Source organism: Dendronephthya gigantea, unplaced genomic scaffold (genome assembly GCF_004324835.1).
Source record: "Dendronephthya gigantea isolate DGI-Jeju-01 unplaced genomic scaffold, DenGig_1.0 000058F, whole genome shotgun sequence".
NCBI lineage: Eukaryota > Metazoa > Cnidaria > Anthozoa > Malacalcyonacea > Nephtheidae > Dendronephthya > Dendronephthya gigantea.
In genome coordinates this window covers 403,749-429,246 of record NW_021163068.1, presented here as the reverse complement: position 1 = coordinate 429,246, position 25,498 = coordinate 403,749, and the positions used below count along the sequence as shown (strand labels likewise).

The window sequence follows — 25,498 nt, the reverse complement described above, 5'->3', positions numbered from 1 at the left end:
CACAGGAGGAATCAGTATTTTCGTTTGAAGAAGAAACGTTTGAGAGATCTCTGAGGTATGATCTTTATTTACATTGCGTCTAGCTATACATAAGGATGTTTTATTATATTGACACGTGTTTGTCTTCATTTTGGGGAAATATTATTCATCTGTGATACGAAAATTAACGATGATAATAATACGTAATATTTTATTATAAAGTATAATAATAAAAAGGTATTCCTTGCGTCACGACAAACCATACAAGTGCTTCTTACTCATTTAGCCACCCTCATCTTTCAACGCAAGGGGAGATGTTTAGTTTATATGGAATTTTTTTTTCTGTTAGTAGGACAAAAAATTTAGCAAACTTTCTGGGAGCGGTTGTTCGAAAGGCGTTTAGCTTAAACGGTGCATGAATAAGCCAAAGTTTAAAAATTCTCTCATACATCTTGTATACGGCTTTGTAATAAGAATTTTTGTATAACATTTTTCATTTAAGCGTATGAATGGCCTAGAATTGCGTTCTGCGTGTTTCTCATTCCTCTCTAAACGTTTAAGACTGCGCTTCGATCTTTAAGGGAATTTTTGTTTAAAACTTTTTAACATTATTCATGCATTTTTTCTTTCCCCTCTGTCCAGGAATATGAATTCTAATGATTCTCGGATCTCCTATAAGGTATGAATTAGTTATTTTCTTTTGTGGACGGTTCTGTGATTTTAAGAATGGATTGGAAATCGGGAATTAAAGCAGTAATTTATTAAGCTTATAAACGTTCTAATTTTCACAGGAGGAATCAGTATTTTCGTTTGAAGAAGAAACGTTTGAGAGATCTCTGAGGTATGATCTTTATTTACATTGCGTCTAGCTATAACATAAGTAAATGTTTATTATATTGACACGTGTTTGTCTTCATTTTGGGGAAATATTATTCATCTGTGATACGAAAAAATAACGATGATAATAATACGTAATATTTTATTATAAAGTATAATAATAAAAAGGTATTCCTTGCGTCACGACAAACCATACAAGCGCTTCTTACTCATTTAGCTACCCTCATCTTTCAACGCAAGGGGGAGATGTTAAGTTTATGCTGAACTTATTCTAGTGTCAGTAGGAGAAAAAAATTTAGCAAACTTTCCGATGCCTTTGAGAAATGGCCTTCCGCAGAAATCAAACCTTCTCCTTTATGACGCGCCGGTGCAATGATCTTGCTATTGAGCTACACGGGAAGCTCATAGGAGCGAGCGTTGTTAGTGTGTATTTACGATGGTAATGTCGGCATCGCAAAGGCGTAGGTTTGAATTCTAACAAGGCAACGATACCTGACAACTTTTTTCTCGACTATTCCTGGCTTGAATTTGGGATGCATGAGTAAAACTTAATATATTACGTAATATAAGACGTAAATAAACGTAATTGATTTACCTTCTGAATATATAAACCTGTTCTTTTATTTGGTGAGGTTACAGACTTTTACCACTTCAAGTCCCCTACATTAATACAAAATATCGTTTTTAGTGCTGGTAGTGTCCAGTGTTCATTTGATTACGTAAACGCGTCTCAAATCTCGGAGTATTCTGAGGTAAAGAATTTTTTATTATCAATTGAAAAATAAGTTTGCTTTTTTATCACGTGTATATTGATCTCCTAAACAGTTGCATAATTTTAGGTTGTATTCTAATTTTTCCTGATATAATTCATGATTTGAAACAAAGGAAATTACTCTAGTTGATGTTGTAAAATCCGTGCATAAATATTCTAGGAAGTAGTATGGTTATGAGATATTGAAATAACACATGTTATTATTTCAAAGGCGCGTCTTTGCTGTTTGAGTTTGAGAAGTCAGTTCAACTCTCCACTTAACCAGACTTTTTACTATTTACTATTTCAGTTTTTACGCTTCTTTGACATGGAGTATTCCTGGGATTGGTAAGATTTTATTTATCTAAGATTTCAGTCTTTCAAAGTGCTATAGTTTGAGGGTTTTATGATGCGTTTTCTAAGCCGAATTTAGTGGGGTCATCCAAGGGCCGCGGAAAATTGCTAAGTGTGCGCCAGCCTCGACCAAAATTTAAAACACGCCCCTGTTTGCGCCTATCTTTAACTTAGCGCAATATTTCTGGGCACCCTCTATTATATACGTCGACAAATATTTAGCTTCATGTTTGTACCGACAATTAGGTGGTAAAAAATAGGGCAGCAATTTCTAAATGCGATATTCTTCATCTTTCATTCTTTAACTAAATATTCTTCATTTTCATTAATACACAGTGGAAACCAACATTCTGCCGGTGAACTCTTCCAAATCTCACAGTCGTCTCAACAAATGGTAAGAAATGAGCAGCTTATCCAAAACTCTTTTTGAAGATTAAATTTATCTCAAAAATAACAATGAAAGATCGGCAAACTTCAGTACTTTTGATTCTAACAAGTTTTGTTCAATAATATTTTGATATTAATGCAATTAAATAGAAACACAATAAGCACAAGTCAACTCACTAACCATAACGATATTCTTTATGTTTTTATATATAGCTTCAATCTTGCTCAACTGCAGTTCCAGATAGCACAAATGAAAGGTAGGCGCGGTATTTATTGATAATTTAAGATGGTGTAGCTACATGCAGTCCGTAAAGTAAACAAACAAGTTAACAACAGCTGTATTTATTAAATATATTCCCTCACAAAAATTTTCAATTTATATTCCAAGCATCTATGACGTGAAGAGAAAACGTAACATTTTGAAAGAAAAACTCATCAAGTGGAAAATCATGAAAGAAAGCCAAGTCAAACCTTCCCAACCTTCAAATGTGCCACGCGTCACTAGAGTTGTCGATGGGGAAAACCTGGTTGAAGTTTGCAAGTCAAAAGGCAAGTCGATTCTCACGTTATAGAAATCACGAACCTATTTTTTTAGCATTTGCTTTTTTATTCTAAAATCCATTTTACTTTACATATTTCTTTAGTTATTTAGTTGTAGTAACAAGCAATTGCTTTTGACTTTCAGGTGTGACATACTGCTATATCGAAAATGGCTTGATTGGCGAAGGTGGATTTGGTGGAGTTTTCAAGGGTTATGCCATAAAAGGAACCAAAAAAACACCGGTAATTCTTACAAAATGTCTCTCCTTCCAAAAACAAACAATCCTCGGCATTATTTGCCATATTGCCCTGCATGCTTCTGAGATGAAGTAAAATGCCCAAATCTTACTAGTTGTCAGCCATACCGTTGAATTTTTCAGGAAAACCATCGATGTAAGTGGTTAATTTTTTTCTTCTCTTAGGTCGCCCTGAAATTTGTAAAATATAAAACGGTTCGTGAGTATCGCAAGGTGAGTAACAGTAAGGTCGTTGAAACTCCACGAGGTTGAAGTTTTGGGCATAGATGATATAGCTTACAGTCCGTGAAAATTGAGTGTTGCAAACATATCAAATGATTAATTTTGTTAGCCGTTTGCACTCATGACGACGTTGAATTGCCATTTTGAATCAAAGAGGTAATTAATTTCCAGTCTGAATTTCAAAATTAAATGAAGTTACCTAAAATTTCGTGAAATCAGCAATGGTTCTTTGATCGTATCAAAGATTTGTGTAGCATGAAGAAAAGTAATCATTTTCGCATTGTCCACCTGCACTTTTTGGAAACAGCGGACAGAAGCGGGTACTGTACTAGGACACCCTATCGAACAGTTGTCCTTCGTTTGCTAAACAACGATATCGAATTCTCCTACAATTGTTCTTTAACAGGATAAAGACCTCGGTGATGTACCAAGTGAAGTGTATTTCCTGAAGAAGATGAAAGATCATCCAAATGTCATCAAGTTCTATCATTATCAGTCTTTATCATCTGAGGAATTTGTGATCATTTGCGAAAGACCGACTCATTGCAAAGATCTCCGAAGCCTCATGTGGGACGTAGGAGGTTTCTTCACCGAGGATGAAACTCAACAATGCATGAAGAAGTTGGTCAACGTTGTATTGGCGATGTCCAAGAAGAACATCGTTCATCGTGATCTGAAATTGGAGAACATCCTTTATGATTTTGATACTGGTGAAATCAAGTTGCTTGATTTTGGATTTGCGGGCTATAATAAACCTGGCAACCTAGTTGACGCTTTCTGTGGTGAGTAAACTTTCCTGGAATGTCATGAATAATTTACCTCTGCAACCTCGTACCAGCGTGGGCCTTGGAGCGGAGGTAAAAAGACCCTGGGTACGAGGTTGTTATCTCTGTTGTCTGAGTTTTAATCACCAAATTCCGTTCCCATGCACCTTTAGCGTGAGATTTTGTTATCATAAAACAAATTTGTCTTTCCAATTTCTCTTCCAAAGTAGCAATTCATCAGCTACATTGTTAAAAATCCTTGATCGAACCTGTGAGAATTTACTTTTTCAGGTTTCAAAATACTGGCTTTAATTTTAGTCAGGTTTAATCTGTTGTAAAACTATCAACCCCAGTAATATTTCTCATTTTCTTAAATTTCAACTTTTCCGGTCATTGCTTAGTAGTTTTATTCCATTCAAAAAGACTGGTTAATTGCATTGTACATGTTTTATTCCCTCAGGCACTCCATACAATATGCCTCCAGAATACATTCTGCATGAATTGTATGATCCTTGCAAGGAAGCTGTGCGGTCTATTGGAGTCATGATATATGAAATGTTGCACGGCGAACCAGCTTTTACGGATTACACAACATTTGCAGATGTTATATCAGGACCGCCAAAACTGGATGATTTATCTGAAGGTGAGTTAAATTCATGAAATTATAACAGGTTAGAGAAAGCCGGAAAATATAGAGATCAGCATTCATACATATATTCCCGAATTCCCTTTTGAAGTTGGAATGCATATCAATCACACCAACCGTTGTTGCTAAGAATATTTAAATCTTGCTTGTTGTTTTTTCGTTTTTCTCATATATACGACAAGGCCATCCAGGATTTTGTATTCGAATTTTTTATCTGTAGATTTGCAAGACCTAATGAGAAAATTATTTAGCATGGACCCAGCGGCCCGACCAAGTATAAAAAAAGTTGCAAAGCACTCCTGGTGAGTAACTTCACCTTCAACTAATATCAATATGTATTTCGGAGACGGTGTGATCCCGAAATAGTGCAACAATATGCCTAGGTTCCTAGTCAGTGGTCGCAGCGACGATGTAAACGTGCTTTACTGATGTACTGATGTTGAATACTGAGTTGTTAGATCATTAGATGTTTGTTACTATCCACCTTTGCTGGTTGCGAAGTCTTTGCAACGTTATTTCTGTCTAATCGTTTACGCTTTATGAGATATTGAATTCTGTATAAATTCTGTCTAATCGTTTACGCTTTGAAACAAGGCTGTGTTGTTGTGAAAGTTGTTTTGCTGTGTCTATTAGCATGACAATATTCTTCAAATCATCAGGATTAGGGGTCTATAGCAACAATTATAGAAATTATGTTTTTTTCTCTTTAAGGTTGCGAGTAAAGCGTTCATTTACTGAACGACTGTCATCCTTTTTCCGTCGTATTTTCCACAGACGTCGTGGTTCGTACGACGTCTCTGCCGTGGCCATGGCCAAACAAACGTCATTCCAGGCTCTTCACCAAACAGCTGGAAGCAAATCGCCAACAATCCAGTGGCCAGTCATCTGTTGGCCAGTCATCGAACCAATCCCAGATAAACAGTCAGGAATTGTTGGAGACGTCTATGGAAGAAAATTACCAGGAATGGCCGATCACTGTCGATGAGCCGGCCAGCCATTGCGACCAGTAGTTACCATTCTGATGACAGGATACTCAGCTCCAGGCTTGTGGCTCCGGGTTCGCGAAAACGGAGCTGGAGTGGTTAGTTTTCATACAAGCCGATGTGGCCGCTTCGCTTTGGAAATCGAAAAATTTAAAAAGGCCTTAATTTTTCTTTTTTATATATATTCTTAAGAACATGGCCGAAAATGAGAGTCTTATTTAGTAGCTCCGTAAAGTTGGCTTTTTTTAAAGTTGGCGCAAAGTTGACTGGTCAGCGGCAGCTTTATAAACGTTCCATTTACTAGCTTTACGACGAGTTTTTGTAAAAACTCAAAGATGGCCATTCGAGAGACAGCTTATGAGAATATCCTTATACTTCTAACCTTCTAGCTTGCGAAAACACGACAGGCAACTTCTGTAGCCGTCTGATTTCATGCACGCACCCGTGACATAAATTTTAATCCGGATCCCTTCGCGAAGGCAACTAGCCCGGTTACTGCGTTTTTCCACATAGGTTTATTGAACTGTAAATGTCATATGATCAATGTCAATGTAAATGTCATATGATCAAATGTTATATTGATCATATGACATTTACATTGACATTGATCATATATGGAAAAACCTATGTGGAAAAACAAAAATTTGCAGAAACCGGGTTAGTTGCCTTCGCGAAGGGATTATAATTATATCACGGGTACGTGCATGAAATCAAATTGCTAGACTTTAAACAAGTTGCTTGTCGTGATTTCGCAAGCTAGAAGATATTCTCATAAGCTTTCTCTCGAATCGCCATCTTTTGGTTTTTACAAAAACTAAGCTAGTAAATCGAACTTTTATAAAGCCTTGCCGTCGTCCATGCCGCTGACCAGTCAACTTTGTGCAAAAATTAGCCAACTTTACGGAGCTATTGCGAGCAAACTAAATGAAATAAAACTCTCATTTTCGGCCATGTTCTTAACAATATTGCATTAAAAGCGAAGCGGCCACATCGGTTTGTATGAAACCGGTTCGCGAACTCGGAGCCAGCTCCGTTTTCGCGAACCCGGAGCCACGAACGCCAAGCTGAATATCTTGTCATACCATTCTGCCATCAAATAAGACATCTCATTGGTGGCCAGTAGGAAGAACATATTTGCGAGCAGTGTTGACGAACTAAGCTAATGCTCTGAACTTATACAGCTATGAACAATCATCCTAGTGCCAATTGCTCTTTTTGGTACTCTCCTCCTTCAATGGTTGATCAATCGAAGTTGGAAATTCACCTGACCTGCACCATTCCGGAGAAAGTTAACATCACCATGTGGCAGCCACTGGCAGAGAGCTGCTTTGCTCAACCAGTAAGTGTCGACAATTACCTATGAACCGTCTGAGAGTATTCTGCTGGAAGTCTCTCGGCCATTATAAGACCAATGGTCTGACTGTGATTGCAGGAGAGTAAAGGAGCATTATTAAACTAGTTTAGAGAACAGGCTGTGCAAATGTTTGTATAAGATCAATTGCAAACATCATTGTAAATAGTTGTTAAGTGCATGAAATTATGAATATATATCAGTATATGATAGCATTGTAATTTTGAATTTTACGCAGTGACTATACTAAAACAAGAATTCTCTGCAGGCGTCACGGCTTGATACGTCATTATGCATAAGATCTATTTCAGGTTTACTCGAGTTTAAGCTAGCGTTTAGCTCTTAGATTACAGACTTTACAGCCAAGTTATTCAACCATCCAGGTTAAGCATGAGTTCAGTGCCCGTCCTGAGAAGACTGAGTACTAACGAAGACAAATGGCGCAAATTGTGAAAAAAATAAGCATTTGCTCATGATCGTTTGCTTTGTTACTTTGTAGAATTTAAAGGCGAATACTTTTGCAACAAAATGTAGTATTTTAGATTCAGCGTTCAACCATGCCAGTGATCAAGGTACGGGGAGTCGAAATTGATTTCCCATACAAGCCTTACGACTGCCAAGTAAACTACATGAGCAAAGTTATTGAATGTTTGCAAGAGGTTGGTTGGCCTACATTTCATTTTGTTTCGAATTTTGATGGTGTTTAACATAGTCCTTGTCTGAGATGATTATGAGAGTCTTGTGTACAATTCTTGTTAGTCTCTGATTGCTGAGACATCGGCTCCGATGCATTCCTATTCTCTTATCTGTTGATTTGCATTTTGACCCAATGTTTATGTAGTACAGTACTCTTGGTGATATAAACTCACAAATAACACGTTTTGTTGCTGCATTTTAAAAAGGGTATAGCGTGAACATTTGCAGAAGATGATCAAAAAATTTCCATCAATATCAGCTATTATTAATCTGGATCCATTCCAGAAATATTTTTACAATAAATTTAGTCTTTGTTAATCATTAATCAATTAGAAAAGAAAGGACCAAAATCTTAAAATGTCTGCATTTCACAATTTTGCTTCCTGGTGCACTAACCCACACAAAAATCTTCAGATTTACCAGCCAATGTATATTTTTAAAAAATCACTTGAGGGCTGTTTACATGAGCCCTATAGGGAAGGCTAGCTAGCCCTACCAAGCGAGATAGCTCATGCTACTATGAATCCATACTAAAGAAAAATTTTGTTTTCAGTAGAGGAGGGCCAGCCCTACCAGGCGAGATCTTGTTATTGACTACCTGAGATCTCACCTGGTTGGTAGGGCTGGAAATTTTCCATGTAAACGTAACAGGGCCAGCTAGCTAAAGATTCGACGTCAGCGATGACACTATTTGACGGTTCAAACTTTCTTCATTAATTTTTCGAAGCAATAACAGGGTATACTGTTGAAAAATCATTAGGAAAAGTAAAGATATTTTAAATGAAATAGTGAAAATAACAATTTTGTGTTTTTTTTGGTGCCAGCCATTTTGTTTTTTGTGCCAAAATATGCCATCCAGACTCAGCCGTAGATGTGGGGCTAGAATTTTGCATGTAAACAGAGGTGAAAAACAGCCCTACAGGTTCAGCTAGCCCTCCCTCCCTGTAGGGCTCAGGTAAACAGCCCTTTAATGTCTTTAATTTCCATCATTTCGACTTTGGTACAAACAAAAGAATTTTACCTGACAGTTAGCCACAAGAATGAAAACTTGAAAAACTTAGCAACACATTATCTGGCAATTCACCCAAATATATTGATTTTTATTTGTATCAAGTTTTGTGTCTACTATTTTATTTGTCTTTTGTTATATCTTACCTTTGCTCGTCCATCTTTAAAGTTTTGTACAAATTGTACTAAATGTTGCTAAAGTATAATTAATGATCAATATATCATCAGGTGTTAAGGGTTGGTTTGTATTAATGTAAATTATTTTTGGGTTTGTCATAAGTATATGAGTCAAGTTATCAACAATTAATAAAAACCTGTATATTTTTTTCTTTTAGTGTTATATGTGTCTCACCCCCTAATTGTGGCTCACCCCACCATACCACCACCATACATTATAACATAAATAGCCAGCTTTCTGCAGATAATAATGTCCTAGCATTTTTAGGGTAAAAATGGTATCTTAGAATCACCAACAGGAACTGGAAAGACATTATGTTTACTTTGTGCAACACTGGCCTGGAGAGACACATTTGTGGCTCGCTTGCAACTGAGTATGAAGGTTCAAGAAAATAAAGCAAGTGCCAGTTTTGTGATGATAAGAAACCTTGGGCAAGCTGCTGATGGCTGGATGTCAGAAGAAAGTGAAGGTAAATGTAAAGTGAAGTGAAGTTTAACTATTGTAAAATCTGAGTCTGATTTGAACGCATATATATTGCCTATTATCTGGGCATAAAGTCCATAAGGGCATTTGGTCAAATTTTAATGAAAATAAAGTACCAAGAACTATAGTTCAGGTATCCTTCTGTACAGCCCATAATAATTAAGTCTCGAAATTGATACACGGAACGATTTTTAACGAAAATTGCAAGCGCAAAGGGTTTCTGAAGTCATTCAACTTTCGTATAACTTTGTTTACATTGTGATTTTTGCCCTTAATAACAAGACACAACTTACTGTAAAAGGTTAGAAAAAACACAATTTCAAAACAACATCTTCATGAATCTTCATATAATCTGATGAAATTATGTTTACCTGAAAAATGGCGTAGGTGTTGCTTTTAGATTTTGTTGCCATTTTCAATAATTAGAATTTCGAACTTGTTTAAGAATATTCCACATTTTCAATGAAACAAAGGGCTAAAAAATGTAAAAATGGTGAAGGAACCCGGTTGAAACTGTAATATTGATATTATATTTCTTGCCAAGCGAAAAATAGTAAACATTTTCCAGATATACTTCTCAAGGGCGGATCTAAAATGCGAATGTTACGATTTCGCGCCAAAATGGAGCAACTGTAGCGACCTCAGGAACCAATCAGAATGCGAGCTAGACACTATAATTAATCAAAAGAACCAATAGCTGCGCGTTTTTTCATCACATGACCAAACAACAGAAATGATGTAGTATGAGCAATTGTATATTACATCTATGATTACATGCGCTCAGAAAGTACAATTTAATTTCAAAGATTTTCTTGCTTTTCTTTGCTTTATATTCTTTAGGATTTCTGCAATGAGCCTTTAGCCTTTTATCAAACGATCTGACGTCAAATAAGCAAGATAATTTTGCCATAGGTCAACATGTTTGTCTTCTAAAATGTACTCGTTCATAACATTTTTATCACTTCACGGTATATTTATATTCACCGCCATATTTATAATTTGGTCCTGTAATAAAAAAACGCGTAGCTATTGTTTCATTGATTATTTGGATGTTAGCATATCCTGCTTATCTAGCTCACATTCAGCTAAATATTCTAACCGTCTTAATTAAATGTTAGAGAAGCTTCCTAATGTATCACTTTTCTCTTTATAAGCTCCCGAGTATTCAGTACCAAAAATCATCTACACATCAAGAACCCATTCACAACTTACACAAGTCGTAAATGAGCTGAAGAATACAGTTTACAAGTAAGTTAATTAATATACTCAGATAAGGCCCACCGAGGCTAGGCGAGGCTTAGTGAATACTATGACTATAGTAACCTAACTAGTTATGCCCGCTGCGGATCGGTAGGGATGGAGACGGCAGCACGGCGAAGCGAACGAGCTCGGCGAAGCGAACGAGGTTGGCGATGCGTAGTCTTTACTGTCATTTTCAATCATGCGTACGTCGATCAGATATGGAACCTAAACGGTACCCTCTCCATCCCGTGATCACACTGTCACACGGAATCACAGAAGTGAAAGCCGTGGAAGGAAAACATGAACACACGCGATGCACACATAGTAAATAATTCGATACATACCGTAGGAATCTTTGCAAACCAACTGAACCTAGAGAAGCTAAACTAAAAACAATAAGTGTAAACCATCCCCCGACGGGTGGAATGTCAGGGGAGGAAGGCGGGGCGAACGAAGCGATAATAAGCAGATAAACAACAAGGCAAGCCATATAAATACTAAGGCCCGGGGAAAATACCCCCGTGCCAAACACCCAACTAGGAACTCACGCGAGGGCCAACTCTTCGATATTAACTTCTTTTATTATACTAATAAATACATTTATATACGCCGCTCATATTATATAAGGCATTTTCAAATTTCAACTGGCTTGCGGTTGAATTCAGCCCGGCATTCACACTCACAGCCTGAAATTTTAACCTGATTGAAATCAGTCAGTTTACTATAAAACCCCAGCGCAAAAACAACGCAGGGTCACACGATTAACATGAAGCCCTGAGTGCTGAGTTCAACCGGGAAACTAAGATTTAACTGTTAGGAAAATTTCAAATTGACGTTTTCTGTTGATTTTTGTTTCAGACCCAAAGTATGCGTGCTAGGTTCACGTGACCAGCTGTGCATTCATCCCCAGGTTCTTGAACAAGAAACGCACACGGCCAAGGCAAGTGTAAATGACTTCGTTGGAGTTATGTAGCTCAAATACATACCATGTACCCATTTTCTTGCACGGTCGATAAACTGAATAATTTACTATCCACAGTATCTACATTCTTTTGTCCCTAAAATAAGATAGTTATCCCCATTCTTTTTACTATTTCCAGAGGCATTTGTGCCGTACGAAAGTGTTATCAAAGACGTGTCATTACTATAATATGCTTGAACGAGGTACTACCACTAAGAAATGTTTTTATTTGGTTATTCGGCCATTGCCATTGGCGTATACAGTATCGTCAGAGATTGTTTGGTATTCCCTTGCAAATAGACACTTTAAATTTAAGGGCTTTCCCTATTAATTAGTGTCCTGTCAATCAAACTAGAGTGATGAATTTATATGGTCCAAGAATTAGTCAAAAAGGCGCATGATAATATCAAATCCTGCATTTTCTTGCATGCCTAACAAGCTCGTTTAAACAGGAACTTATTGTTAATTTCTGTATCCCTTGTTGTAGATGATTCCTGTACAAAAGAGTTGGCATCGGAGATTTTGGATATTGAGGATCTTGTTGGACTTGGGAAGAAAGAAAGGTGACAATAAATGCGACAAGTGCGTGTAAGTCATTTTGAGCCTGATCGTTTTTTATATATTTATTATTTTTACAGTCGCTGTCCTTACTTCATGTCACGAAAACAAAGGAAAAACGCTGACATTGTATTCATGCCGTATAATTATTTAATCGACGCAAAGGTATTTGACTCGACTCTTCAATTTGACTGCTTTTAAAGCCCATTTCCCCCGGAAGAAAATTCACTCTAAATATTTACCGCGAGTTGCTTGGTATGTATTTTCGAATCCGTAAGCCTGCATATATTCTGTGGAACGTTAGAGATCAGTATCTTCGTATACCTATATATTTTTCCCCCTCCCCTAGCATCGAGCCTGTATCTGTACGGATAGCTCATTCAGCTGAATTGGTCAAGATATGTTAAATATATCCAACAAGGTTTTTCTCTTTAATTTAGTCAAGACAATCAAACGACATTGATATTTCAAAGAGTATTATCATCTTCGACGAAGCACACAATATTGTAAGGGGACAATCTTTATTTTTATGACTCATTTGTTTTCGTGGCATGAAATAAAGATCATCACACAGAAATTTTCTGTGGATCTTTTGAATATGGAAGACATGTTGGATAATTGTAGCAAGCCACCTTGCAGACCTTCTCCCGTTAACCTTTCAAGAACACAATACGTGACCGTAGTCGATTATCAAAATCCATTTGAGTTTTGATGGCGCTATATTCTGTAGAAATGGCGTTCTGTAGAAATTTTGTTAGGCAACCAGCAAGCTAGGGGATATTCTTAATTTACACGACTCCTTTCTAAAGATCATCACACAGAAATTTCCTTGGTTGTAGCAAGCAACCTTGCAGACATTTCCCCGTTTGCCTTTCAAGGGCACAATACGTGACTGTAGTCGATTATCAAAATCCATTTGAGTTTTGATGGCGAACATAGTTCTGAACATAGTTCTGTCGAAATTTTGTTAGGCAAGCAGCAAGCTACTGTTCTTCACTCAAAACTCCAAATTACGTTCAATTTTCGTAGGAACAAATCTGTGAAGCAGCGATGTCTTTCGATCTTACCTCGTTTGACATCGCGAGCTGCATTGAAGACCTAGACAAGTGTTTGGACACTTTGGCAACCATGGAGGAAGACGGAACGCTCTCCTTAGTCGATGACGCTGGAAATAAAAGCAAGTTGATCTCTTTATTATTATGTTGTTATGCAAATTGTTTATTAGTATGGGTAATCATGAAGGCGATCACAATTCGGGATTAATAGAACAAGTGGTGTTTGAAAAATTTGCTAAATATGAAAGAGCCGCACGTAGTAAAATCGTAGTCAACTTCATAACACAAGATTCCAATTGAGCAGTTCTGCCGCTAACCATGTAGTTGATTGCCTTTTTATACAATCAGCTGTGTTAAAAATTTTGTATTTTTGTTTACCAGATGATGGAGATTTGGATAAGCAGGAAGTCGCATACATGAAAGGTATGTATAACTTTCGGTTGCCAGTTATGTTATCTGGATTGAAACCGCACATCAAAATCATGGAGTGTGTATTAAGTGAAGCCACGAATGGAAATTGGGAAATACTAAAAGGTGGCTAGGAATGTTTTTGTATACCTCTTCTCAGCTGTATGCAGTTCAGTGAACAGCAAGTGATTTAGCTACATCAGCTATCAAGCCAATCAGATGACGGCTAGCTCATTCATAATTTTACTCATAAACTCATGCCCAGCCTCTTTTTTTTTGACATGATTTGCTAGCCTGATTTCGTATTATAATTCGGTCTATTTTGTTTGTTTTCCAGGCTTGGTCTTGAAGCTAGAGGAAGAATTGCATACTGTAACGTCTTCATCATCCAAAGGAATTACGCATCCCGGCAGGTGCGGTATAAAGTTTATTTAAAAACGTTGTTGAAACGAATTACAAGCGTTATATGACTGCAGCCTCGTTAGAAATGTCTTAACTTTTGCACTCTTTATGAATATTGTCTTTTTGTCATCCAGTTACATTTTCGAACTTCTTGCCAAAGTCAAAATCACTCGTGAAACACACAGCCAAGTGGTCGAACTAATCGAGAAAGTCGTTTCATTTTCCGTTGCAAGTGAGTTTATGAAGTGGTTTCCGATCTTGTTTCAACATTTTATTTGTTAATCTTGCATGTGCAAAGGGTTTTAGGCGATTATTGAGTTAGAGCAAGCTCTGCATGAGTTAATATGCCAATATTGCAGCAAAATAGTGTTAAAACTGGGAAATGAAATACATTCATGATTTAAGAAATCTTCTTCAATTTAGATCAAACTGGTGGTGCAAGACAAAGACAATTTCACTTAAGCAAGTTCGCGGACGCCTTGAAAGTACGTATACAGTAGTCTTCGACATGATAGAAAATTTAGTGGTAGTTAGTGGTGTATATTTAGTGGTAGTTAATGGTATTTATTTAGTGGTAGTTAATGGTATTTATTTAGTGGTAGTTAATGGTATTTATTTAGTGGTAGTTTATGGTATTTATTTAGTGGTAGTTAGTGGTATATGTTTGCTTTGAGGCAAACATATCTTCAAGCAGTCGTTAACCTGGTTTCCATTGCATGTGTCGTAATTGTTGTAAACAATCATTTTCGTAAACAATCATTTTCACCGATAAAAACTAGTCTAATCTGTCCATATTATTGCATTCCAGGTAGTTTTTCGGAACGGCGATGCATTAGGTTCGAGCAAAAAAGAGGAAAGAAGTCGTTCTTATAAGGCAAGCTAATAATATATAACTGTCATTTATCATTAACATGCAACCTGCTCCCATAAGCCTTAAACTTTACAGTATTTTATTTGATGTACAACAAGCTGGCACATTTACGGTGCAATCATCTCAACCTGGGGGTATTAAAAGTAAGCTCTGCATGGCAGGTAGTTAATGAAAAATGAGACAATTCATGTATTGCTGTAGCCAAATTAAGTTCCTTGTTTTTTTTAGGTTCATGTTCAACAGCAAACGAATGATGATTGGAAGAGGAAGCAACTGGATGTTTGGTCAACCAGCAAGGCAGCTGGCGGCGACAAAGGTGATCAATTACATCATCCATAATATAAAGCCATTGAAAAGAGCTACTGAAATATTATTTTGTAGTCACTTAGCCGCTGTTATTGTTATCACTGTGGTCGATTCAGCAAATCCAGTGGCTATATACGTCGATGAATTTCTATATCATATGCACACTTTGGTTGCTTCTACAATATTTTGTTATGCTACTAACTGAGTACCAACCGAAATCGATTTCTAATTGACAAACCAACATTTAGGCTATTCCCTGGGATACTGGTGCTTCTCTCCAGGAGAGACAATGAAAGATTTGATGAAACACGAAGTGAGATGTATGATTTTGACCAGTGGAACACTTTCACCTTTAGACTCTTTTAAATCCGAGCTTCAAATGTAAGTGAAATCTTTTTCAATTTAATGATGAACTTCCTGCAAATCTGCTCTAAAAATTATATGTACACTAAATTCTAGGCTCAGCTCAACGTATATGTGGGCTATATATAGTTACGTTGATCGGATTCATATCTTTACAATTACGTGTGACTGCAGGAAATTTGATCAGACCTTATTTCATCCCACAGCGATATACCAGTGGAACTTCAAAATCCACATGTCATCAAGAAACATCAGATGTTCGTTGGAATCCTTAAAACAGGACCCGACTCGGCAGTCCTAAATTCTTCGTACAAAAACAGGTAGAATTTTGTAATATATTTTAAAAGGAGAGTGTCTCTAACCCTCATCGTTTCTGGATTACTACTAGTTTTAAGCGGTGTACATGCTATAATACCACTACACTATCAGTGGCAATTCTAAGGGCGTCCCCTTTTCCACAGGAACAACGTGAAGTACTTAACAAGTCTGGGGATTGCAATAGGTAAGTTACCGAAAAATAAAATCGTAGCGAAATGTCTGGTTTCATATAATCTGGGAAGGTTTAGGCATGTAAGTTTGTTTTATTCAGTATTTTCAATCTTTCTGCAACGAAATATTTTTCATTCCCAAACCAGTAACTTCTTTGCAACCTTAAAGTAATTTTTGAGGTAGGGACTAGCTCTTCTGACAGGGAGATTATATAACGGTTGTATTTGAGTACCTCTCCCATACTGGACAAGAACCATTCTAAGTTTCAAGTTTGCGTTGATAAAACTCCTTTTTGTTGCAGTAAATTTTGCACAGGTCGTTCCTGATGGAATGTTGGTGTTTTTCCCATCCTATGGAACTCTTGATACTGCATTGAAACATTGGCAGGTATAGCTATAGATTTAACGATGGTGTAGTTTCTGATACCCAGACGAATTAACAGATGAATTAAAAATATTTGCCAAAGTTCGTCCAGACGAATTGTTCATCTGTAGTATAAACACAGCTAATGTTACTTTTACACAGATCAATCTTACTGGACCTTTTTTGCGGTTCTTCCTTAGCCTTAGGTCGAAATTCCACCGCCTCGTTTGTTGACAAAACTGATAGGAACGATGTTTCATATCCTAGTCCGTTACATTAATTAACAATGATTATCCTTTGTTTTGTAAGAGTTCTGGTCTATGGAACCGACTTGAGACAAGAAAAACTATTTTTGTTGAACCGAGACGAAAAAACGAATTTACAGAGGTTGGTTCTATTTCCATCCAGCGAAATTTTAATACTAGGCTTTGTAACGAATGAATATATAGTTAAACAGTTCATATATCTCTGTACGTTTTTACCACGACGAAAAACGGGTCATTTTGATCTGAAGGTTATGTTCAACTAAATAACTCACAATGAACAGGCTGATTGAGGTTTATCATAGGATTCATGGTCTGTTTTAGGCAATGGAAGGATTTTATGAAAAAGTTCGCAATCCAGAGAACAAGGGTGCTGTGTTTCTTGCCGTTTGCCGAGGAAAGGTATGGTGTCTACTGCATTTTACCAACGTATTAATACCAATATCTTTAGACACATACATACAACTTGTCAGGTTTAAAACCTTGTACAGTAATAAGCTGTTAGCCAATCTGCTGGAAACTTGTCAGATTTGGTGGAAACAGGTAATAATTTAATGTTTAGAGTCCACGAATATAATCATTGATTCTAATCCTTTAGTATAAGTAGTTGGGTAAGAGTTAGGGTGAGGTTTAGAATTAAATTTATGATTAATATTTATGAAACTATGACCGAAACATACAAGTCAAACACATCCTGATAACAGATCGTAAAATTGCCTCGGATGTTTTACAAGAAACTCGTGTGTTTCTCACGTTTAGGTCAGCGAAGGTGTCGATTTTAGTGATATCAACGGTCGTGCTGTCGTCATAACTGGATTACCTTATCCACCGGCTTTTGATCCAAAGGTTGGGGTTTCAATTAACCACCTAGCTATTGCTGTTTTAATATTCGCAAAAATAAAACGGAAATTGAGTCTTTTGATTGATAGACTGAACAATGATAGGAATATGTTGGGATTTGTGGTTACTCAAGTTTGACTTAATACAGTTTAGATATTACATTATTACCCTAGCTATGGTTAAAATCTATTATCTCTAGACATCTTTCCAAAGTTCAAAAACATTTTTTTGTTTTCCCTCCCATTTTAGGTGGAATTGAAAAAACAATTCCTGAATGAGGTGGTAAACAAAAGAGAATTTAAGGTTGGTTATAAAGTGGTTCTAATCATCATAGATTGTTTAAGGAATAAACTATTAAGATTGCTTTGTGGTTTTACAATCCAATACGAAACGAGAAATATGTGGCAATCCGTGATTCAAAAGTCAATTTAGCCCGTATTCAAATACGGAAACTTTTGTGCTGAGAATTTTATCTGAAGCTCTATCAAATCGTGACTGTAATCTCCAAGTCGTGTAATTGTTTATACCATAATACCACAATAGTTTCACGCTTCTGTGTCAGGAGCAAATGTAGGTACTATTTCACTCATAATCGTGTATTTACAGGGATTAAATGGTCAACAATGGTATGGTCAGCAGGCATCTCGGGCTGTCAATCAAGCCATCGGTCGTGTATTACGTCATAAAGAAGATTATGGAGCCATACTCTTTTGTGACGAGAGGTGTGTTTCTTAAACTTTAACATGGTCCAAGAAATTTTGAATGAGAATTACCGAAAACTCTGCCAGATGACCCTGCATATCCGTTCTAATCTGATACCCAGGTTCTGGTCTACGGGTACAGGTAGCCTTATTTATGTTCAATGAATTTCCATCAATATTTGATTTTTTGGACTTCACCTCTAAAATGCTTTTCCAGTAGTCAGACTTTGACCTGTTGAGAAAAACAAGATTTTTATTATAAAACATGTAAACAGCTTGAATTTCTATTGAGCAAAATAAGACTACCCATACCCGTGTACTGCGTCAGGGTAAATTAACCTTTTTAATATTTTGTGGAAAGGGAGCTTCAGTGAAAACTGCCTAATTTTTTGTCCATTTTTTCTGTCTAGTTCTCTTAAATAATGAATGCACTCTGTCTTAGTCAATATTTAAACTGTTATATGATTAGTCCTTGCACCCCCAAACCAGGTCAGGTGAGACCATTTAGGTAAGCAAGTTTGTAGAATTGTGTCCTCATTTTCCAAGGTTCTGCCAAGAAAGAACAAAAGCGGAACTGCCAAAATGGATGAAGCCGTATATTTGTACATATCCGAAGTTTGGGGACCTTCAGAGGGAGTTACGGAACTTTTTCAGACGAGCAACAGAATTAGTGAGTTCTTAAATTAAGTATCGTAATAAATACACGAAAAGAGATTCAGTCAAGTCCTAATTCCCCACTGTTCTTAAGCTAATGATATGGGCTATCGCCGGTAGAATGGTGTGTCATAGAACGGAGAGACAACGATATAAACTGAATTTTGCCGTCGTATTTTGGTTTTGATCTGAACACCAAAATAAAACGTTACATCTTCAAGCACTTTTTAAATATCGATGTTGTCTATATTGTGGAAATCCCACCTTTTAATGTCCAATGAACGAGCCGCTCTGGGGCCGGTTGTTTGTAAAAATGGATAAAGTTATTCCCTGGATAGTTTTTTTCAAACGTAGAAAAATTCTGAACTTGTTAGCATGGCCAACTGAGTGAACTTTACAAATTTATATAGTGAAAATAGTTTCGGTGATATATGTAGTTTCATAGCCTTTTAACGAATTTTACCATGGATTTTTCTAAACCATTCATTCCCAGTGTGATTCGAGCTGTATGAAAGTAACCAAGGTAACTCGAGAAGAAACTCTGGGATGTTCTGATGAATCGAAACAGAGCGACACTTATAATCAAAAGCCCTTAGGAAGTTCCTCCAGTGTTAATAAGGTGAGTGCTCTTGTAAATTGACTCCTCCGCCAAGAACGCATATCAGTGATATTTATAGATCAGGAGCTAGATAAATTACTAACTCGTCAAGCCTGTAAAGGCCCTCAGGTCGAAACGTCGAGAAGTGTTTTTGTCAATTTTAGGCAGTTGTTATACCATATTTGATGCTATGCAAAATGTAGTTAAGAGTTTTATACAACTGGGCTCTGCTGTAGTGGATTGCAATATTCTGAAATTCCTCTTCCGACGCTTTGCAATGTTACTTGGCGATACCGCCAAAGAAAATATCTCGCTTGCTTATGGTCGACGCAATAATTCAAAATATTTCCCTTTCAGTGTGTCGCAAGCTGCACCAGGGTTAAGAATCCTACACAGGGCGAAGTTGTAAGCAATTGTAATGGGAAAAAACAGGGTGAAACGTCTGGAAACTCCTGGCTGCTTGACGCTATGGGTATGTCTGTGGCATCTTTCACTGAAGGGGACAGAAACGAGGTTGCGAACAAGCAAAAAGGTATAGACTTCAAATGTTTTACTTTCAATTGTTTTTATGGGGGGGAGAGGGGGGGTGAAGCTTTTGTCAGGTTTGATGAAGCATCGTCAGCCGAAAGCGAAGTGAATATAGAAGAGTATCGTAATCACTGAGCCCGAGGCGACAAATTGTTTTAGTAGAAACTTTGAGGTTCAACATAATTTCATAAAAGGCATCAAAAAGCTATACTCACTGACCAGTCACTGACCAGTCACTGACCAGTGACTATAGCTTACAATTAATTTGTAATAAATATGTCCAATTTCCTATTATTTCTCAGTCCTGTGCGGCATAACCAAGTCAAAATAATGTTAAACATTTGTGGCTGGCCCACACGCAGTCAATTAGATCAAGAACTACCATTTATATTTCACGTTTTGTATGTTACAAGAATCAAGAGTCGACAAAAAAACACCCGCTGGTTTCATCTTTGTTTTGAAGAATACAAATATTTTCGATTCATATATACATGCTGTCATTCGAGATTAGATATGCATACTGCATTTATCGCATAAATTCAACATTTCCTCGTATATTTGTCGTTCTCGGGAAGTTTGACATGCAGAGATGAAACGGAAAATCCTTCGTATATTTTTTGTCTTATGCATTGTGGAAGCGGCAACCGCCAACACGTGCACTCCAACTGTAGGCGAAAATGGTGAACATAAATACGCCGTACTAAAACGAAATTGCTATTCGAAATTCGGCCAGCCGTATTCACCAAAGTTTTACCCTCTTACCAAAGATTCGCTCTACAATACCACGCAAGCGTCCAAAACATGCGGCCAAGATTTGTCCATTCTATTTTACGGGAAAGAAGCCTGCATATCGTATATCTACGAGGAGTACAAATGGACAAGACTTGGAATTGTATTATCGCTTTCGAGTTGCAGACAGCGATGCTTCAGCGAGTCGGCGATCATTGTCGAAAGAAAGAATTTCCCGACCTATTCGTACCAGGCAGTTCCTGAAGTGAAAAGTGATCTAAATTTGATTATCGTGCCCAACCATCACGGCGTCCAGCCAACATCCGAACCTTGTTACCCTGATGTTGGCGAGGCAGGTTCTGCCAAAGTCGCCGTGCTGAATCGCGTCTGGTGTCAGAGATACACAAAAAATATCTGTTTCAATGTCTCATATCCACTTGTAAAAGGGTTGTCGTTCAAGACATCCCAAGCAAACCGAACCTACGGTCGGGATGTATCGGTAATCTTCTATGGGAAAGAAGTGTGCATAGCCTATATGTATGAACGTTTCTCGTACAGTCGTACTTACAGCAAACATATATTGGACTCCTCGTGCTGTAAGAAAACATGTTTTACCGGGTTTAAGTCGAACCAACAAGAGAAGCAGCAAGGCCCTGCAGATCCTTTCAACCCGACACTAAAATGGGAAAGCGACTACGAATTGATTGTGGCGCCTGGAAGCACTAGTCTTGCAAACCGGAATTTGAACTCTATCATTGCTTTGTTGTCGTTTTTCATTCCAATCGCAATGTTTGTTTAAATTATCCTTATTATACTCCTTGAAGGGGAGTTAGAGCGAAGTCTACGCATCCGTTCTGCTCATAACAATGGCTTGCCTAATTGATATACTGTAGAATTGCTCAAATTCCGCTAATTTTGAACATATGCATGAACTGTCTAGCTGATATTCATTTAAATAATATTGCATTAAATATAGCGTTTTTAAAGATGCAAAGAAAGTGTCTTCAGCGAGTCGGTCTCTTTTGTAGTGAAATATTGTCCCAATGTTACCTGGGGAGATCAGATTGATGTTTTCGTGTGTATAGCATGAACTTTATTAGTGTTCTGTGGTTTGGACTAGTTTGGTCAGGCTTAGCTCCTCACTTGGTTAGATGTTGCATCGTCTGACCGTGGGTTTATTCATAAGAATTTGTCCCAAATTTGTGATTTAATGATAGGAATAATATGTTGTTGACATGGTGTTCTTAAAGTGGGGCACGTGGTTAAACCCATTTAATAACTTCATTCAGATCGACAGCAGTCATCGAATCATGGTCTCTTGGACACTTTAGATGCTCACGAGGTTTGTTCTTTTTTAAACTTCCTGTTCTTTGCCTCAATAAATCTCTGAGACCATGCAGCTCTTCTTCATCTTAATCATCTCTTCTTATTACGTGTCCAAATCATCTCAACCATGCAACCATCTCTTTATTTCTTATTCCATTCTTATTTAGGCAAAAATGAAGACGAATCTTGCTCAGAAAAAGGTAACAAGATCTCGTGTCTGGGATTAATTCACAACTGAACGATTGCTCATTGTTCAAGTAATTTAATAACAACGATTAAGCCAGAATCGAAGAGGAATAAATTGTACCCAGTAATATATAAAAAGGATGCATACGGTTGCCAGTGTTTACAATGTCGCGAGCATGTCAAATTTTTCAACTGGGCATAAAGGCTGAATGGAATTGCACACTTTACTAGAAAGGGCATTATAATAGAACGAGTAGTAATCAGAATTTTTGTACATATTTTTTTAGATTAAGATTTAGTGTATAACTGAAACCATTCATTGATAACGGCTTGTGAACTATTGTCATAAGAGTTTCCGCGACAAAGTTCTGAATTAACAATCAACAACTTAGGTTTAGTAAATTGTGAAATAAAGCGTAGCAACAGAAATGACCTTACTTGAATGCATTACTCAATACGGAATGACGTAACTCGCTGAACAGGAATGATATCGGAATACTATCTTCTCATCTAGAAAATGGATGCTTTAGTTTCTTTTGTATTTTTTAGCTAAAGACCTGCTCTAAATCCAATTCATATAGTCCTGTTGTGGAGGAACCGAAGCATACAGCTGTTAATAAGAAGAAACTAAAAGTAAGTTTGATAATATTTTGCCGTCGTGCGGTAGAGAAGGGAGCTCTGCTTCACCGAAAGAAACACATTTAAAAATCACATTCAAAAATCACATTCAAAACCTCACATTGAAGTATTTTGTTCGTAATTCGAGCGGGATTCGGCGGTAATAACGAAGCACTTTTATGGTAGCCAACTGCTGTCGTCGATTTTGTTGGGAAAAAATTTTTTAACATTCTAATTCAGAATAAAATAAAGCAAAAATTAAACTACAATGAATAGTTTTAGTAAAAGTTTTATAAGACATTTCATTATTAAAATGAAATTAATTAAATTTTTATTTGCCTATCGCTATCATGCCACTCCATAATGCATTGCGGCGCAACATAATATAAACACACGTTGTTTATATCTTCTTTGAAATTTGTATTACGTTCTCTGCACATAAGTGAAAAGAGTTTTTTTAAGAGCGTATTTTTAAACATTTTAAATGTAACTGTTGCATTTCATTTGTAGATTGTCCGTAGATCTCAACCTGAAAATATTGCAGAGGAAACGGTCATTGTTGTTTTTTGCATTTCTTTTAAAATCTATATTTTCACGTGAATCTTTTTCAGTTTAAAACTGGGGTTACTTATTTTTTCTGCAGATTACTCGTCCTGAGTCAGAGCCTCAAACGGTTGAAGCGGAGAAGGTATTTAGCCAATGAACTCTAAGTAGACTAGAACGAATAACTCGGTCGCCATCTTTGAAGCCAACTTGAAGGCCACCATTGAAGGTCGAAGCCGAAAATACATCGCCAAAAAAGCGTCGCCATTTTTTTACACAATTCATCTGTCGAAGCAAGATGATTATAGTGTAATTAAAAATGATGATAGTGTTTCTTCTGCGCATATTTTCTATTAATGTTTCAACGGCTATGTCGCAACGCCTGGGGTTTTGCTTAATTTGTTATGTCAGCAGGTGTGCAGCTCAAAACCGACTTTACATCTTCAGACTCAGCATCATCTAAGAATAAACCCTTTTTTTCTGGAATTACTTAGGAAAAAGCACCTGCCAAAAGCAAAGACCAAGTTGTCAAAGCATTCCTCACAAAGGTTTGTAAAAGGAAACGGTAAATAAAGTATATAGGCCTATCCGCCTATGCATTTAAAACTTGAGACTTTTTTTCAAAAATTTCAAAACTATCTTTTCCAAATTTAAAGCTTTACGAAGTTCTTGGGGCAGAGAAGTATAAAGAAGTGACGGATGCTATTAAACAGTTTAAAAAGGTTTTTATAATTGTTATTGTTGTATTGTTTTTTAATATTTAGCTTGTTGGTTTTCAGTAACTTTGCAGCAGCTATCTATTACTTGTTGTTACATGTTCTATTGTATTTTCAACAGGAAAACGAGTTTGAGCCGCTTCTGGTTTGTATGGTAACTGTTCTGTTGGCTGAGAAAAAATACTACGAGTTATACCTAGGTATAGTATAAAGTACATGAACATTTAATTTTAAAATTTTCTGCCGCGTATATAGCTGCTGATGGAGAATCTTAAAATGGAGAGAATCTGACGCCTGTAAATAGAAATTATGTTAACCTAAATTTCGGTTTTTCATGTAGGCTTTACGCCACATCTTCCAGAACGATACAGGAAAACGTATATTCAAAAATACTCGGATATCACCGGGGAAGGTCAGTATTGTACATTTTCAAAATGCATTGTTCGCAATTAAACAGGGGCCGATTGTTCAAAAGCCGGTTAGTTTAACCTTGCATTAAAGCAAATTTTTAAATTAATTTTTTTAATCGCTTGTTTATAAAGTTGAATTTATTTTTTCATGAATATTTTCTGGACGGATAGAAGTCATATTTTCTAAAGTTTTAAAACGAACAGCGGTTCCGAAGCACATTAACAAAAACACTGGGTTGAAAATTTAACCTAGGGTTAGCGCTAACCTAGCTTTGAACAACTAGCCCCAGGACGCCAAATTGGCGTTAACCTCGGGTTGTTATAACACTTTTTGACCAATAAAATTAACAAATATGTCTGAGATCTGCAGATCTCATCTCACCATGGTGGTTGTTGGATTAAATTTTTATCTGTGGTTTCAATCAAATTTTAATCAAAATTAACTTCTAGACACTTCCCAAATTTGCTTGAGAGCATGCACGGCAAAACAATAGCTTGGAAACGAGAAATGCAATCTACTGTTTGTGGGATGGTTTTATTGCCCGAGCACCAATTCGTGAAGTGTCTATTGTCCAGGAAATACTCATTCAAATTTCATCCCTATTCGAGCATTGTTATAGTTACGGTTTGAAAAAAATCACTATTCGGTTGATACCGCTATGCAGCCTTTGTTACAACCAGGCCCTGATGTGCTAATTACTTGCTTTTTTCAGATATACCTGAAGAATACGAAAAACGTAAACGGAGTGAGGAAATGAATCCCCACAATAAAAAGATACGTTCACTTCGATAGTGATAGCTAAATTATGGAGTTGTTGTGGTTTTTGTAACTGTAGAGTTTGCAACCTCGTATCCATGGTCTTTTCTCCCCATGAGTAAAGACCCTGGGTACGAAGCTGTTGAATTTGGTCACTTTTCTATACATAAAAACA

At 36.9% G+C, this 25,498-nt stretch overlaps 1 protein-coding gene and 2 long non-coding RNA genes across 3 annotated transcripts in view; all 3 read left to right on the top strand.

Annotated features, from left to right (window-relative positions):
• LOC114529914 (regulator of telomere elongation helicase 1-like) overlaps positions 1-24,136 on the top strand; it is a 30,163-nt gene extending 6,027 nt beyond the window's left edge. The window contains exons 3-33 of the mRNA XM_028551483.1: positions 10,591-10,684; positions 11,537-11,618; positions 11,779-11,842; positions 12,127-12,202; positions 12,278-12,362; positions 12,638-12,703; positions 13,227-13,374; positions 13,634-13,675; positions 13,998-14,073; positions 14,197-14,294; positions 14,486-14,547; positions 14,871-14,936; positions 15,162-15,249; positions 15,488-15,620; positions 15,809-15,922; positions 16,064-16,104; positions 16,393-16,478; positions 16,764-16,841; positions 17,042-17,119; positions 17,477-17,563; positions 17,807-17,860; positions 18,164-18,279; positions 18,805-18,928; positions 19,406-19,531; positions 19,868-20,042; positions 22,057-22,109; positions 22,261-22,293; positions 22,829-22,912; positions 23,541-23,585; positions 23,935-24,005; positions 24,097-24,136. Of these exons, the coding sequence (XP_028407284.1) occupies positions 10,591-10,684; positions 11,537-11,618; positions 11,779-11,842; positions 12,127-12,202; positions 12,278-12,362; positions 12,638-12,703; positions 13,227-13,374; positions 13,634-13,675; positions 13,998-14,073; positions 14,197-14,294; positions 14,486-14,547; positions 14,871-14,936; positions 15,162-15,249; positions 15,488-15,620; positions 15,809-15,922; positions 16,064-16,104; positions 16,393-16,478; positions 16,764-16,841; positions 17,042-17,119; positions 17,477-17,563; positions 17,807-17,860; positions 18,164-18,279; positions 18,805-18,928; positions 19,406-19,531; positions 19,868-20,042; positions 22,057-22,109; positions 22,261-22,293; positions 22,829-22,912; positions 23,541-23,585; positions 23,935-24,005; positions 24,097-24,136 (2,585 nt within the window). The remainder of the gene's footprint in view (positions 1-10,590; positions 10,685-11,536; positions 11,619-11,778; positions 11,843-12,126; positions 12,203-12,277; positions 12,363-12,637; positions 12,704-13,226; positions 13,375-13,633; positions 13,676-13,997; positions 14,074-14,196; positions 14,295-14,485; positions 14,548-14,870; positions 14,937-15,161; positions 15,250-15,487; positions 15,621-15,808; positions 15,923-16,063; positions 16,105-16,392; positions 16,479-16,763; positions 16,842-17,041; positions 17,120-17,476; positions 17,564-17,806; positions 17,861-18,163; positions 18,280-18,804; positions 18,929-19,405; positions 19,532-19,867; positions 20,043-22,056; positions 22,110-22,260; positions 22,294-22,828; positions 22,913-23,540; positions 23,586-23,934; positions 24,006-24,096) is intronic.
• On the top strand, positions 30-1,901 carry LOC114529901. Its single transcript, XR_003687711.1, has 3 exons — positions 30-55; positions 1,505-1,568; positions 1,878-1,901. It is a non-coding gene; the product is annotated as an uncharacterized LOC114529901 (long non-coding RNA).
• A 2-nt stretch (positions 24,137-24,138) lies between the features above and the next one.
• LOC114529992 lies at positions 24,139-25,430 on the top strand. The gene is made up of 4 exons (XR_003687720.1): positions 24,139-24,162; positions 24,278-24,356; positions 24,497-24,568; positions 25,280-25,430. It is a non-coding gene; the product is annotated as an uncharacterized LOC114529992 (long non-coding RNA).
• The last annotated feature ends 68 nt before the right edge of the window (positions 25,431-25,498 follow it).